General features: G+C 40.3%; 2 protein-coding genes across 2 annotated transcripts in view; one reads left to right on the top strand and one right to left on the bottom strand.

Moving 5' to 3' along the window:
• LOC106897493 overlaps positions 1 to 2,741 on the bottom strand; it is a 24,089-nt gene extending 21,348 nt beyond the window's left edge. Inside the window, exon 1 of the mRNA XM_014958152.1 lies at positions 2,501 to 2,741. The gene's annotated coding sequence lies outside the window, so the exon portion shown is untranslated. The remainder of the gene's footprint in view (positions 1 to 2,500) is intronic.
• Positions 7 to 13,621, top strand: TMEM175 (transmembrane protein 175). The gene is made up of 10 exons (XM_014958149.1): positions 7 to 37; positions 572 to 610; positions 1,733 to 1,830; positions 4,380 to 4,431; positions 5,721 to 5,756; positions 6,957 to 7,040; positions 7,700 to 7,864; positions 9,185 to 9,263; positions 10,649 to 10,790; positions 11,317 to 13,621. The coding sequence occupies exons 1-10, from the start codon at positions 35 to 37 to the stop codon at positions 11,978 to 11,980; spliced, it is 1,362 nt and encodes a 453-aa protein (XP_014813635.1). The 5' UTR covers positions 7 to 34; the 3' UTR covers positions 11,981 to 13,621.
• Positions 13,622 to 16,821: the final 3,200 nt, after the last annotated feature.

The following is a 16,821-nucleotide window of genomic DNA, read 5'->3' as shown; positions in this document are numbered from 1 at the left end:
CAGCGACGCTCTGCTCTCCATCATCGCCACGGTGATGGTGAGCGCCCGGCCCGGCCGCGCCGTAGGGCCTGGCCGATCCGGCCCCACCGCGGAACCCAGGCCGGCGGTGGCGGGGTGGCGGGGCTGTGGGCGCGCTGGCGCCGCGGGGAGGCCCGGCAGGGCCGGCCAGGCGGGAGGGAAAAGCCCTGAGCAGCCGCAGCTGGTCCCGGCCCCCGCGGGTTGCGGCCGTGCCCCGTCCTTGCCGTCGTCCGCCCGGCGCTGTGGATGGAGGAGCCGCGTTGGCCTGTTCCGCCCGGCCCCGCTGCCGCGCAACGCCGGGGCCGGTGGCGGCGGCCGGGAGGCCTGTGCCGGCGAGCGGCGGCGGGCCGTCCCCCGGCAGCAGTGCCCGGTGGCGGGTGAGGGTAACAGCGCCCCGGAGCTACTCTGGAGGGCGATTCTGCCTTCCGGAACGGCAGGCTGCGGGCAGCTGTGTGAGCCGGGAGTATTTGCGGCCACATGAAGTTTATAATATTTTAATAAAGGTCTCGATAAGGAAAAGGATGTCATGTACTAATAAGGTTTTGTATTTCAGATTTTGCCCGTGGCTCACACAAAAATACATCCTGATCAGGTATCATACATCTTCTGTTCTGTTGTTTCTCGTGTCTTTGCCAAGTACATGTAACATCCGAATTTAGCACCCCCACTTCATTTCAAGTTTCAAACTTTCAAAGAGCCCGAACCATTAAGTAACATTAAAGCCATCAGAAATTTCCCCTAAGGGTAGGAGCTGTGAACTTGGGGTGAAGAATTTATATGGTAAAGATACAATCTGCAGAAGTTGTGATATAAAGCCTGAATGAGCTGTGTACTGTAGGTCTTTATCCACTTTTGTATGAAACGTGAATTGCCCACCTGACCAAAACATCTTTCAGAAAGCATCTGCTCTCTTTGGTAATATATCATCATTTAGAGATGCCACTTACATAGTGCAAGCTGAATGCTGGTTTTAAAATCAGGTTAGTAATTAGTGTAATCAGAATAGACACAGGTAGAAAAAGACTACAGAAAACAAACTCATTCTGAAAGAAACAGGAATGTTAGGAAACCTAAATTAATCATTTCAGAAAGTTTACAGTTGGGTTTTTTTTAATCATGGTTTATTTTTCGGCTCTTAAGAACAGACCAGGATGCAAATACTTTGGCTTGTCTAGTTTTGTAAATTCAAGTATGATCCATAACATGGCAAATATGCCACATGAGTTTATTTAAGCCACTGTGGTGGTATATGCAAAGTATGCTGTGGTAAGGCCTTCCCCTTCCTCATTGTTAACAATCATCACATGAAAAGCTGGGTGATGCTTCTACTCCAGAAGTCAGTGCAAAGAAAATAAAAGAGGCGTTTTGTGGCTAGCCGTCCTCTGAAAGGCATTATCGCAGTAGCTGTGATGAGAAGGTGCATAAATGAATCACAATGTGAAGAAAGAATTGGGAAGCCCTTTTACAGATTGAAGAGCTGTGTTGGTATGTCATATGCCACTAAGTATGTATTTCAGCGTACTTAGAAGTGTCTAATAAACTAGTTCTTCTGCATGGTAGTAAATAGATTGTTGGAAGAGAACTGCATTCTCAGCAGGCATTTTCAAAAAATCTGTTTAATTACTTCATGTCCTTCCTCATTTGCAGATATTGCTAATAATTTCAAAATATAACATTTGACTTTCCTTTCTCTACCTCTATGTGTCTGTTTCAGAAACTAGGTGAAAGTGTTCAGCAGCTGCTTCTAGCAAAAATTGCAGTCTACTTGATGACCTTCTTAATAGTCACAGTGGCATGGGCAGCTCATGTAAGGTAGGAAGACAGTGTTTAACTCCAAAGTTAAAGAAAAAAATATTTCTTAAAAGGACAGGAGGTAACCATGTGTCTGATACATATCTGTCTTGATATATTTCTGAAATGTTTTTTGTTGGATAATATAAAAGTTCATTGTAAAATGCTACCCTAAGCAGTGAATAACTGTTAGACCACTGACACGGTGATACAGAGAAAAACAACCATTATATAGCTTTTAGATTACAGTTACTCTTCATTTTACTTCACGTTCTATATGGAATGAAATTTCTAACTGTGCTGAAAAAAGCATGATTTTGTAACTTGTGTGCTATACTAACAGAGGAACTGATACAGTACAGTGGGTCTGAAACTTGTCTACCTCACTCCTCAGCAGTGCTTCTCACAAAATGAAATGCAGTGTTGCAGATGCTGCATTTTATAGAGCTGTGGACAGGGCCACCTGCCCCTGCCTTGGTAGTTAAAAAGAAACTGACATGCAGGCATCACACTGGAATCAGGACAGGTTTTGTTTGAATTTTGAAATTTACAAATGTCACTCCTTAAGTGGATTGACTGCATTCTTGGCAACAGGTATGCAAGCAGTAACTGTAAAAGAAAAGGTAAAAGAGAAAAGGAAAAGGAGCAGATAGAGAGATAAGCAGAGAGAGAGACTAAGAGATCACTGGACCTGGTTCCAGCGTCTTCTCAGGGAATCTTCCCAGGCCTAATCTTCTTTCTTGGGAAAAATCTTTTGAGGTACAATCTTCTGTCTTGGGAAAGAATCTTGCTAGGCATAGTCTTCTTTTTTCACCCCAGGAGCACTCATTTTCCCTTTTTATGTTTGCTGAATTAGCATGGCTCACCCCACTTGTTATGGGGCAGCCTGATCTCAGGTTTCTCCCCCTCCCAGGTGACACGTAGCATGATTTGGGTGGAGAGACGAGTGCTATAGTCATATATGTTTTGCATGGTCTCTATAATCTGCATTAGCATATGCAGGGATGCATACTTTCAGACACATTGCATGGATAATGAAACAGTTCACTTATCAAGCACAATGACCTTGAGAACAGACAGCTAGCAAGCTCACTACAGGAGTGGCAGAACTATCTTGTCTTCACAAGACAGTTCTCCCACTGCTTTTCAGGCGTCTGTGAACCTTATCAGGTCTTTGAGTTCCAGGCCTGCATTATTTATCTCCTTGTGTTTGAGGCATTCAAGGAGGGCCTCTTCCCCCTCCCTGTCCTCTCTCATTATTTGTTTCAGGGAATTTACAAGCTGTCTCTTACAGCATTGGTTCTATTGATTCTAAGTGACACTTCTGTGGATCAGGAATTTCATTAACAAAGTGAGGGGCAGTTTGGAAGAAACACTTATTTTCTTGGTGCACTAATAACTCTGCTGTATCTTCAGGAGAAAAAAATTTAAACCTTAAAATTCTGAAAATGCTCTGGCCCTAGCAGCGTGAACTTGCTCTGTTGTCTGTCTATTCTCTGAGTAAAACTGAGAGAAAATCAGAACAATACCACTTCACAATGAGATGAAGAAAAATCTGAGAATCTGAATGGACTCTGAACATCTGGATCTGCTCTGGAAGATCTGTGCAGTGCTCTGAAGGGCTCAGATCCCTACAGAACATCTGCCATGCTAAAAGTCAGTCTGGTGCCTGTATTTTTATTTTTATATCAGAGTATTAAATTGACTTGTTCATGTTCTTGTGTAGGCAGTGCCTGCTGGTGAAAGTCTGCTTTTGTTCATGCTTCAGAAGCATTGGTTTGAGCAGTGAGCACAGGCAGGCAGTCTCCAGTTAGTTTTGGGCCTTGTCTGTGTTACAGTAAACAGGTAATTAATTGATAGCTAACGATAGTTGTCCTGTGACTCCCAAGCCTCGCACAGCTCACTAGCAGTTTTGCTGGCTGTCCCATCCCGAGTGTGTCAGGTGGCAAAACATAGAGCTGTTCTGGACCAAAACTGCTGTGGGGGAGAGCAAGCCAGTAGCCTGACCTGTCACTTGGCTGCATTGCATCCTATAGTGAAGTGGCAGCTCCTCCAGAGAATTGTCATCAACTCCTGCTCCCAAATTACCCCCATATCTTCCATTTCCCAAGGAATAGCTCATTGCTTTGTTAGGTTTTTGGTATGTGACTCTCTGGGTCAGAACTGACATTTGGATCACTTCTTCATATCCAAATTGGCTGTTAACATTGGTGACATTTCCTTCAAAGTATATACGTATTTTCAGGTATAGAGGAAGGATAGAGTAAGGTTGGGGGGGGAAGCTAGTTTTCTACATCAAATGCCACTTGTCCTTCAAGTAGAAATTAGGTTCTTAATAACTGCTCTGTGGTTGAACTTGACTGTTCGTAGCTCACTTTTCAAATTTTTCTGACAAATTACTTCCATATTTGAGGTAATGAGTTTTGGTAGCACCTGGACTACTTGTATAAATTCAGGAGCAAAGGAAATCAGGTTCCCCTATAATATCAGAAGTGTACAATTTCTATGTGGTGTTGTAAAATGTATTTTGTGAGCTTGCTTGTTCATGATATCTTGCATTGCCTTGACAGGTTGTTTCAGGTGATAGAGTTTATAGATGATGTCCTCGCTCTTCTAAATCTGGTGAGTCTTGTCAGACACGCTGGATGTTTAACTAGCTAGTACAGGTCCCTTTTTCTTAAGTCTGTATGTACCTATTCAAAAGTTTCTAATTTAAATAGCAAAACTATGCCAGATTTTCAAGTCAGGAAGATACAAAGAGCTTGAATTCCTCCTTGCCAAAGTGACTGATTGATAAGTAACTTGCTTTTAATTTCCATATGTTTTACTATAAGCCAAAAGAAGCTCTGTGACAGGTTAGTGTGAAGTTCATCTGAGAGAACAGAAGAGGCAGCTATGGCAGAAGCTTTTAACTCTGTTCATCAGTGTCCAGCTGAAGTATCTGTCCTCTAGGCTTAAGAAAATTTAATGCTGTGTCTTTTGTTGCAAAAAATCTTAGTGATAGGCTTGAATTACAGTTATGTGTTCAGTCATTTCTCTGTTTAAATGGCTCAGAAATTAATTCTGAAGCTTATTTGAAACAGGATTATATGATCCTTCAGAAATTACCACTGGAAGAACAATTGCTGAATCGGAGTTTCAAACTTTACACTTGCTTAAATCACTTAAAAATTCTTCATTTATTTATGTTTTTTAATGAACCATCCTGTGACATCTTGGTTACTAGTGGTTGTAATGGGATGCTGCAATGGTGAACATATTCTTGCTTTCAGCTACAGTTTTGTATTTTGCTATATTGTTTAAAAGTCTGTTCTCTGACAGTGTGCAACCACACAGTTAATATATTTTATTAATAAAAATTATTACTTTTATGAATAAAAATACTCCATGAGATAGCGCTACAGGAAATTATGTTAAAGGACTAGCTTAAGGCATGAATTCTTATCTATATAGCTTTGAAAGCAATGCATTTCTTTGTGATTTAGGTGTGGGTTTGGTTTTTTTTTTTTAATTTGGCTTTTTTTTATATGAAATATTTGTGATCAGAGATTAATCTTTTTGACAAATCAGAAACACCTCTTTAGGAGATGTAGTACTTTTCACCTTGCTACTTTAGAAAGAAGTCTGTTAAGAACCGTAGAAAACTTTTACCCGCGGTTATCAGTACAAAACTGTAGTGTTTTCTTAAATAAGCCTGTACAGTTCGGATAGCAAACACGGAAGGCGTGTGCAGAACTAGCCATTTGTTACAGTCAAGCTCAGTGACTTAACAACAGAATTTATTTTTTTATTTTAATGACACAGAACAAGCATTTGATCTCTCTGTGCTGCATTCTCTGGACTCATCTTCAATGAGGAATTGCTTGCTTTGTATTCTACCTAGTGTTTCAGTATACTTTTTTTTTTTTTAGGCTTGTATGATGATCATAACTTTCTTGCCATACACAGTAAGTACTTTTTAAAAATTTGACGCATACTTAAATTACAGGGATTTTTCCTTTTTTTCACTTGCAAAGACTTTACCAAAGTATTCAGAAGACCAAAAAAAGTGTTGTTACAGTATAAACCCTAAATCCATAGTAATAGTTATGCCTCACTTTTTTAAAATTCTTGAGGACATCTTACAACCTCCAATTACTGCATATTATAGAACTGGCAGAAAGTGAATATGATAGAAGAAAAATTATAATTATGAGAAGTCATAGTTTCCCATAATTTCTTTTAAAAAAGCAGCTGTATTGAAAAATGTCAAAGTTGCCTGACTGATGAGAATTTTGCATCTTGTAAGGGAAGTAAAGCTGTATTTTAAATTCCACTTTAGATGTCTGAACATTTTCCTTTTGTAATTTAGACAGAGTTTTTGTTAGCGATTTTGACTTATTCAGCAAGGTTAATTTCAGCAGCCAATTATTGATTTTTTTAAATCTCAAAAATTGATGTTTTGCACAATTTCTAGTTTGATTATCTTTAGACCTAGCAAGAGTATTTGCAACTGAGCACTGTATTAGCAACACAAAACAGTTGCTTAAAAGGCATTTATATGACAGGCACCTCTTTCTCTGTGGATATATCTGTTACATATTTGTCTGCAAAGAATAAGCCTATAGTAAGTAAAATGATCTTTATCAGCAATACAATATACAACTTACTTTGTCTTGAAGCTGTAACAATTTTTGTTAAGTTGTTAGTGTTATGCTAATGGTACTCCCTGCTTCTTATTTTCCCCCTAGTGAAGCTGCAGAAATTAATACAACAGGGAGCTATTGAGGTAGGGAAATTAAAAGATTCAGAAGGGTATCCTAATACCAAGAATTTTCGCAGCTATGAATATCTTGTCCACTGAAAACACTGTTAAATGCTATGCTTAGCTACAAGTCAGTCTGCAGTGATTGTGGAAGCATAGTGTCAAAGATGTTAAGGTTTTGCAGTAGCAACACTAGAGCAAAGCCATCTCTCCAGATGCCTTTGGTTGGAATGCCTGCATGTATTTGTGGCTAGAAATTGCATTTAGTCAAGTTATGTTGAAATGGAAAGTATTATTTAGGTTTTTGAGTTTCAATATTGAATGAAGAATACGTCTGTTTCTCTACTGTTATTCCTAGATTGCTTATTAATTAAATATTTGATCTAGTTGCATTTTTTTCTAGTTTTCCTTAATGGCCTCCTTTCCAGAGGTACCTTTTGGCATTTTCCTGTTTAGTGTCTGTGCTGTTGTCATCGGCCTTATACAGGTATCGGAGTTATTATTACGTTTTCACTTTTAAATAGATTTTCTTGGATAGAACTAAAACTACATTTCTTAACTATGGGTATAAATTGCTAAATACCTTTTTTGTTTCTATAGCATTCTTTTTCAAAGTTGTGCCTGTTGTGATAATATAGTGCCTGTGTATAAGATGAAAGTTTGCATTGCCACTGTCCTGTGAAGCTGATTTATGCAACTAAATCAGCTGATTTCAAAGCTCACAGAATAGTAATACCTTTCCCACTCTTTAAAAATGCCTTGGGGAAATAACAATTGACTTTTCCTGCTGAGGCTCTTACTAAGCTGTGCAGCAATGGCTGAATGAACATGGGCTTTAAGCCTCAGTCCAGTGGCACCAGGTTCTCTCCTGGTGCAGTTCCTTGTCGCTTTCTGTTCCTTATTTTGGAGGTCTTCATTCCTCTTGATACAAGATCCATGGCAAGGGCAGGCTCCCCAGAGGATACTAAAATCTTGAACATGCAGTGTATTGTGAAATCTTAGAGTTTCTAAGACCAGCCCTCCATATGGCAGTGAAGAATAAATTTGAAAGTATTTTGGAATTTGTTGATTTATAGTTTTACAGTTTTATATCTGAAATGCTACAGATACTATGTAATAATTTCAGTAATGCTCTTCTCCTTGCAGGCTTTGATAGTACTGTATGGATTCTATCACCCACACTTACTGAATCAACAGATACAAGTTTCTGAAAATCAGAGTTTCTATAAACGGCATATCTTAAAGATTATTCTGAGAGGACCAGTGTTATGCTTTTTAGCAGCCATCTTTTCTTTTTTCTTTATTCCTTTGGTAAGTTCTCCAAGTTACTTGAAGCCTTAGATGCAGCAGTTTTATATCAGTTGTATTCAGGACTGTGTATTGAAATAATGATGTCCATGTTAAACATGCAGACTTTCTGAGTTGCAAGTTCAGTGCTGTTATAATCACAGCTGCCACTTCACACTGAGGGCGTTCAATTCCCAGATACCAATCCATAATTTGATCCATGACTTTGGATAGTTTTGAAAGAATATTCTGCTACAATATTTGCTTAACGTGCTCTTCATTATTTTCTTTAATGCTTCTCCTAATTAAGAGCAGGTCTTCTAAACTGTTACTTAGCATCTTGCTCATCATAAGTAGGTGAGATAATGGGAAAGGTTACATGAAATAAACATCATATTGCACAAACTGAAGACAAGTGAATGTAATTGCTGCAGTAACTCTGGGTCTAAGAGGAAATAGAATAAGTAGACTAATCAGCCAACCTGCATCTTAAACCAGATGTTTTTGGCTAAGGACTGGTCTTACACAGTCTTTTTCTCTGCCATCTTTATTAAATGGCAGTGTGTTGCTCCTACTTATTAATAGCTTTTGCCTTTCTCAGAACCACCACTTGGAACTCAAATGTAGTTTTTGGATGTATCCTGATCTTCCTTTTCTCTGTCTTGTTCTTTAGGAAAAGGTGGATTTAGCTGAAATTTGAGAAAGATTCCATAGGAATTAGTAGTGTTTAAATAATCCTCAAATTTGTGAGGATTTGTTGCTGTTGATAAAAGGGTCACTTCTGAGTCCAACATTGAAAAGGACTAATTTTAACTGAAAATATGTTTTCCTCTTATACCCTCTTATCCCTCACTTTGTTCACTGGTGTATTTTCCTTTAATGTTTATAACAGTGAAATTAGTCTCCAAGTTGCTCATGTGCATAGATCTGTGCAAAGTCTGTGAACCACTTAAGACGCACAGAGGTGTCTGTGGGACACAAGTAGGAGAATCAAAGACTACCTTAGGTTGGAAGGGACCCATAAGGATCATGTGGGATAGTTCTTCAGCTTCCAAAGAAGTTACTAATGCATTTTTGTTAGCAGAATTATTTCTCTCTTTCATTTAGCTTACTTTATTACTGGCACTAAATTAGCTATTGAGAAGCAGTATTAAGGTGCACATTCAATATTCAGGAGGTGCATGTGCATTTCAGGTGAGCCTTTTCCATATCATAAAATCAAAATTTGTTTTTCTCAATGTGATTATGTCTAAAGATTGAGTGTAATAGTTTAATACTAAACTTGTAAGATAATTTATATTTTGATAACTAAATTTAAACTGTGTTCCATTTTCCTCTCTATAGTCTTACGTACTTCTTGGGCTCGTAATCGTTTTTCCACATCTCACTCGGTTCATTACATGGTGTAAAACCAAGATTGTTGGTGAGTAACAATATTCATAGGAATATGTTCAGATACGGCATTAGGTTGTCAACATGTTATGCAAACAGCCTGGAATGAAGTAGTTTTAGTTCTATGTCCATTTTCAGTCTTGGAACATAGGGATTTTGGGGTTTATTGCTATGCTACCAAATAGTTTCTCCCTCACTCCCTGGTTTCCCTTAATTTGTGACTAGATTTAGATAAGGCATAACCCATGCAAAGATCATTTCTGAGTGCAAAACTTCTCTGGTTTCTCCTGAATATGCACATGCATGCACACACACGCAAGTATGTTAATGATGGCTGCAGGCCATCTGTCCCCTTTTCCTCCTAAAAAGGGAGCACGAGGATTGAAGAATATAGGAAGCATGCCTTGCTATATGCACTTTCTTCCCAGCAATATTGTATGGTCCCACATTTTCAAACTGGCAAGCAGAGCACCTATAAATCAAGCTTTTTCAGGATAATTAACTGTTTAGTGTGTTACATCTCATTAACCTAACTGCTGTGATCTAAAGCTGTGTCTTCATGCATAGCTTAAAACCTAAATCCGTGCTTCCTTCCCTCATGTCCCTTGCTTATGGGGACATACTTTTACTCCTGCCTCATGTGGCAGCAATGCTCTGAAATGTCTCTCAGGCAACCCGGTACCTACAGCTACGGGGGCACTGCATTTTGCAGTCAGGTCATGTCTGTAGACATCTCAGCCCATCAATGGCTGACATAAATTACTGCTCTGAGTGGTGATTACACTTACTTTTCATTCAGTTCCTCTCCTTACTTCCTCTGGAAGCTCTAAGATTTTTCATTGTCCGGTCTGTACTCCTGATGTGGTGCAGCCTGCCTAGCTGGGCAGTTGAGATGTGTCTGATTTTTCCTATAAAAGCTCCAGAGCCCCACCTTTTGACCAAAGACTGGATTTATTTTAAAGCAGGCTATTTGATGTCCCAGTGCAGCCCCCGTGCTCCAGTGAGCTTTTTCTCCCATGAATTATAAGTTCTCCACGCTGTCTGAGAGGACCTATAGCTATTTGTGCTTCCCGAGGCACAGCATCTGATTTGTTTAGCTCAAATGTTTTGTTGAATTACAGCTTGAAGTCATTATTCACTTAGTGGAAGTGGTCTGCCCATACAGTTTAAAGGACAGAGCTTTTTTTGTCCCTGAAGCACTTGTCCTGAAAGCAACATGAACTTCAGGGAGAGGCACAGCTGCTGCAAATAGTGGAGTGACTGACCTGTGTGAGTGAACAGCACCCTTATTTCTACAGAAAGATTTTGGCAGATGGGAAGAAAGAGAAAGGGAGGTCACAGAAGGTTGTTTAACTACCTTGTTTTGTACTACCTGGTTTTTGTCTTTGATTAGTAACCATCTGGATTTGTATCCAGGTCAGAGAGATGAAGAGGAGGAACACCATAGCTTGGAAAGCTTCGCTTTTTACCGCAGTGAGCCTCTGAGTAAGGAACGGGTAAAAGCATTCAGTGATGGAGTCTATGCTATTGTAGCAACCCTGCTCATTTTGGACATATGGTAAGGCTTTGTGTTGCCTCTTACACTCTATGTTGTTAAATAGAGTATTAACTTTTGTCTATTTGTAATATTTGAGGAAATAAAATTAACTAAACATTGTCTTGGTTCTAAAACCTGCAGTGGTTACTTTAAGTGTGATTTTCTGGAAAGGTACAGAACGCAAACTAGTGATCATCAGTCTGTTTAACTTATGTTGAGGTGGGGAATCTTGAAGAACAAAGCTTCCTTTTTGCCTAGTCATGTTTTCAGATAAAAGGCTTTTATCAACAAAAGCTGCTTAGTCACTTTGTTGCAGCTTTGTTGCATTAAATTAAAGGAATGCAGATTTGCTTTCAGATTTCAGGTCTAATTTATTTGCAAACCTGTTATTTGAAATGCTGCTTTTAAGTTACAAATTGGATGAGAACTACAAAGTGGATGCCTGTTGTTCCCTACTTGCTCAGAGTAAAGCAACGTAGTTCAGTGTTGCTCCAGGTGTGTTTTTATAGCAGTAACACGCAAAGTAAAGTAAGTTTTCTCTCTGCAGTGAAGACAACGTCCCTGATCCCAGAGAAGTTGAGGAGAAGTTCCATGGCAGCCTTCTTGAAGCTTTAAGTGAATATGGGCCAAACTACCTTGCCTACTTTGGCTCATTTGTAACAATTGGTCTCCTGTGGTTTGTCCATCACTCACTTTTCCTTTATCTAACAAAAGCTACACGATTAATGGGACTGCTTAACATATTTTCATTGGCTTTCATTGGTGGGCTTCCACTAGCTTACCAGCTGACCAGTGAATTTGCAGAGAAGTCTCACAATGAAATAGAAGCCATTCAAGTCAGCTGTGTTATCACTTTCTTTGCCAGCATATTTCAGTTTGCAATATGGACTACAGCCCTTCTCCATGAAAGGGAAACTTTGCATTCTTTTGCTAGATATGGTGGCAAGGAGCATGCCTTCATGTTTGCTAAGTTGGCTCTCTACCCTTGTGTAAGCCTTGGGACCTTCTTTCTGACATGTTTGTTAAGTGAATTTAGCACAGCAATTTTCCATCTTATGCAGATTGTAATCCCATTTGCTTTTCTTGCCTTGCGCATTTTTGTTAGAATTTCTTTAACTGTCGTGAAGTCTGTGATGTCTCTATCCAGACGGAAGGTTGTGTTGTTAGAAGAAGAGGAGGCATGTTTGTCTCCTACTGAAACACTGTCCTAAATTTCTGCGCAGTGCATGTGAAGTTATAACATTAACTTCAGTTCTTCTAACTCACGTTATCCTCATGTGTGGATTATATTGATCTAAACCAAAGCCTGCGTTGGCCATAACTGGGGCATATTTAAGTTTTACCTGGTCATGCTTGAGGCCCTTTATCCAAAACCTGTAATTGAAAACATTGGGTAAATAGGGGATACAAAGAAAAGCATGTTCCCCTTCCTTTAGAGATACCCTCTTGGTAAAAATGCTGCTTGACATGTAACTGCAGTGATGATTGGTTAAGAAGTGCACAAACAGATACCCCACGAAATGGCCTTTTTTCTGATACATGGCAGTCATTATGGCAGCCACAGACAGGTATAGAAGCTGGTTTTGCTCCTGCAAGATGGGGTGTGAGGCTTGGAAGACATGGAGACCTCTGGATTTCTGGATGGTGCACCACGGCAGAACATTTGTGCATACAGGTTGCTGGTCTCACTTTTTTTTTTGTTTTTAATGGTTACAGTGTCTCTTCTGCATAGTCACAAACTTGTGATAGCATTTTGAAAACTACTTGTGTTTGGTTCTGCACTTGTAATCTGGAGTTGTAATTGTGACGCATACACAGTCAGTCTTCCAGGCTACCTGAACACGAGTTCTTCAAATGAGCGTTCCTGTGGCTATGTATCCAAGGTTTGAACTAGCTTTGATGTCTCCCAGGGAAGAGAGCTGCAGGACTAGAGGTAAATTTATTTTCAGTTCTGAAGCAGCTGCTGATCTGAAATACAGGTTTGGATTTCTCAGGCTTTTTGTGACTGTTTTCATGCCTATTGAAAGTAATTCCGAAGGCATGATGCTGATATTCAGAGAGAGTGTAAGACTTTCCATAAGTCTTACATATGGAAGACTTCCATAAGAGAGTTCCCCATCAGGTAAAGGATTAAGTAGAGGGAAAAGGTAAAGGAGATGAGTTTTTCCCTAAGTAGAGGCTAAGGGATCCCACAGATCTCAGAGTCTCAGCAAGACAGCAAAAGAAGCTAACCCTGTAGAAGTTCCTGTCCATGGCACGTTGAAGTTTTTTACACTTACGTGCAGTTTGATAAGCTCTATGCTTATCAAACATTGCCCTGCAGAGACCTGTACAGAAGGAGTGGGGAAAGTCATCTAGCTTCTGGCTGCCCTGGAAGCCTTTACATTTCTTTTTGGCAGAGCCATTAGTTTGTATCTTGAACTGTCATAGTGCCTGATAACTTTCATGCCGTATTTAAAGGCATTTGGGGGATTTTGTTGTTCGTCTTTAAAAAATTTCAAAAATACTGTGACAAAATATGCCTGTACTAATTGTTAGTGAAAAGAAATTCAGATATCTTGTTTCAGTTGAGATCAGTCTTGAAAGTCTTGTGCTTTTGGTTTCACGCACCTTGGTACCAATATATATATATATTACGTACTTCTTGTGAGAAGTATGTTCAGATGCACGAGGGTTTTTACACCTGGTTGAAGGTAAATGACTTGCAGTAGGATTGTGTATTGCAGGGTATTTTCTGATATTTAATAAAATCACTTTTAGTTCTATATGGTTTTGTTTCTAAAGTGCAGCAGGCACATAATAAGCAGTGAATATGTGTATTTGTAATAAATTTCAATCAGTGAAAAAACAAAGCTTCTAGCCCTTTATTTCTGCTTTGCAGGTGAAACAAATCCGATGTCAATGTAAGAAACACCGACTCGCATCTTAGAATTTAAAGAGGACAAAGTCACCGAAGCAAAGGTTAAAATAATAATTTATTAATACGAAACAGCGCTGAATCGGGTGCACCAAAAATAGATGCAGGCTGATCTTTTAGCTTTCACGTATTTTATACCTTTATCCCGGCCGCTTGAGTTTCTGTCTCCCTTCTCATTGGCTGAGAAGTTGGAGCTCACATTCTTCCCGACCGCTTGACCTATTACAGGTTTATTTTGCACTTTTTCCCATATAAGGCACACATACACCTATTCTACAAAATCATTATCCTAAACACGCCTTTGATTAGTTGATTATGCTACACGTTATTTCAGAGTCTTTGCTACCATCTACTTGGCAGATTTACCAGACTGGTTTTTTTTTTGGCCTTATTGATACTCCCCTCCCCTCTGGGTTTTTGTGTTGAAGGCCATGTTCCAGTTTGTTTCTCTTCACCTAGATAACACTCTGCGAACAAGGATCCTTTGACAGACCAAGGGCATTTCTGGGGATTAATTGCATACAATTTATTAGACTCTACTATTACTAAGGCTTCTTTGTTAGTACTATCACACTAACAATGATACATCAATTAGCTGAAGCAAAACTTAGCTTATTTCCCACATCAACAATTAAAAAGATGTTTTTATTTTTTCTTCTTCAAAATCATCAAGGTCCCTTCCAACCTCAAGCATTCTGTGATTTTTTGTGAAAGACCAAAAAGCTTGTATTATAATGTAAAGAAATGCTGACTCTACTTCTCTTGGTACTTAACAAAAATACGACCTGAAACTGAAGGAGTTTCAGGCCAGCATCTACAGGGATGCTTTGAAGAGCAGTGAATGTATAAACGTAGAAGTACTGCAAGGAACTGTACTGGCTAACTAACTAATGCTAACTTTTCATTTTTTCTTTTTTTTTACCCCACTTGCAAGGACGTATTTTGTTCTGCAAAAACACCAATTATTTTTATTTGCTGTGGTCAAGATACCCGAATTATTCATCATTCAACCCAAATTTAGTAATACTTTAGAAACTGCAGTTGAGGACAAAGTTGACATGAGGTTTTGTATAAACTGTTGTTTTAGGATCATTCTGACAGTTTCGGTAAGTTCTCAAGAAACAAACTGCATTTCAGAATGAGGCATTAATTTGAATTGTGTGTTCTTTCAAGTAGAAAGAACATTCTCAAATCTAACTACATCAAGCTGTTCTTCACAGAATTACTAGTAACCACAGGTTTTTGTCTCTAGAAAAGTTAAAGTGAAACACAATTATTATAATAATGCCAGAATCAAGGAACGGATGAGGTCGGAAAGGACCTCTGGAGCCTATCTAGTCCAGCCCTCCTGTTTAAAATAGGGTCAGCTATAGCTGACCAAGTTGCCCACTGCATCAGTAGGGCAAGACCAGAACATCTGTTCTATCTGTGTGTCATCAAAAGAAAGGAAGAGCAGTAGTGATTTAACTCCGAGCATCAGTGCTTTTTGTTTAAACATCCATCATAGGGATGTCTTCAATCAATTGCTCAAAAGCATTAAAAATTGAATGTTTTGTGGCTTTCAGTAAATGAAGCTCAATCAGTAACTCAGTGAAGAAAAGCTCAAAAAATTAGGGCCACCTCAAAACGACACTGGCTAAAGAGCAGAATCTGCTGTTACTGATATGTCCCCTCTGTTGAACTGATTTTTTTAGAAAGATGTAAAACGTACTAATTTTTTCTCACCCTGTTTTTGGAGTTGGGAACTTTTAACTTGTGGGACTTATTTCCTGTTTTAAAAGTAATTTGTATTTAGCACCCACATTAATGGAAGTGCCAAAACCAAATCGACACTGAATTTGTTAGGCTGGGTTATTATAAGGTGTTTCAGGCTGGTGGTGCACAGAAAAGGCTCATTAGATGGCCAATTAAATATTCAGTGTATTTCAAAATAAGTGGTGCAGTAATTCACAACCATCACAGATGGCAACTTACTTCTTTGTAGTAGTAAATTGAAAAACACTTCTGGCTAATACATGATCTAACTGGAATGTTTGCTTTTAAAACCAGTATACTAGCGTCTGGAGAAACGGGTTCTAGTTGTGCAAATGTCAGTCTCCAGCCTGCGTTCTCTTCACAGGTCAGCACAAAGACGACTAGCTCTACTCATGCTGCTGTGTTTGGGAGATTTACAGCATTTAATTAAAATCAGGCCATTTAAGAATTTTAGAACTCTTATCTGGACAGGCATTGGACAAAAGCAGCTGACAAGGCAATGGCTGTGCCACTAGCACCTTCCCTGGTTTGTTGCTGACTTGGCACTGAGCTTTGTAGTGGATTGCTGTGGCACTAACCACGGAGAGTGGCATTTGAACTAAAGGGATACCCACCCACCAGTGATGTCTCAGAGTTCTTGCTACTGAAAGTAAATAAAAAAATAGTTTTGTTTTTTTTTTTTAAATAAATGTGACGGATTACTTACATTCCATCTGAAAGCACTTTCAGATCTTACTGACAGAGGACGTACAAGATTAATTTAAAAACTTCAGGATGCCGCAAACGAACGGCACCCTGAGACTCTCCCCCCGGGCTCCCTGCAGAGCAGCACACCTCAGGCTTCTTCCACCGCATTCCAAGGGCCCGTGGTTCCACTAGCAGGGAATGGCGCAGGCAGTGCAGAGTTTAGCCATCACACCCTCACCCTTTCACTACCTACGTTTAATTTTACGCGAGGATCCCAGCCCTCTCTGAGCAGAGAGAGCACCGCCCCTGGGCCCCGGACGGGTAGCCCGCTCTCCGGGCAGCGGCCGCCCTGTGAGGGGCCGGGGCCTCCCTCCCGCTGCCACGCGGAGCTCTCCCGACGCCGCTCCCCGAGGCGGCGGGGCCCTTTCCCGGCGAAAAGTAAAAGCCGAGCCCGCTCCTCCCGGCCGAGGGACAGGCCGTGGGGACGGCTGCTCCGTCTTCTGTCACAAGGGACCTCCGTTAGGTGGACGGGACGAAACCTGAGCGGGTCAGTCAGAATACTTCACACGACCTTTATGGCGCCCGCCCTGAGAGGGGCCGTGACTTCCGATAGCCCCGCCCCGCCCCGCCCCCCCCTCCCTCGGCGGGCGGAGTTCTTCCCTCCTTCCGGTCCGCCGCCGGTCTCCAGGCGTC

This window comes from Calidris pugnax, unplaced genomic scaffold (genome assembly GCF_001431845.1).
Source record: "Calidris pugnax isolate Ruff unplaced genomic scaffold, ASM143184v1 scaffold317, whole genome shotgun sequence".
Classification (NCBI taxonomy): domain Eukaryota; kingdom Metazoa; phylum Chordata; class Aves; order Charadriiformes; family Scolopacidae; genus Calidris; species Calidris pugnax.
The sequence above is the reverse complement of the archived record's forward strand: the minus strand, read 5'-3'. Positions and strand labels throughout refer to the sequence as shown.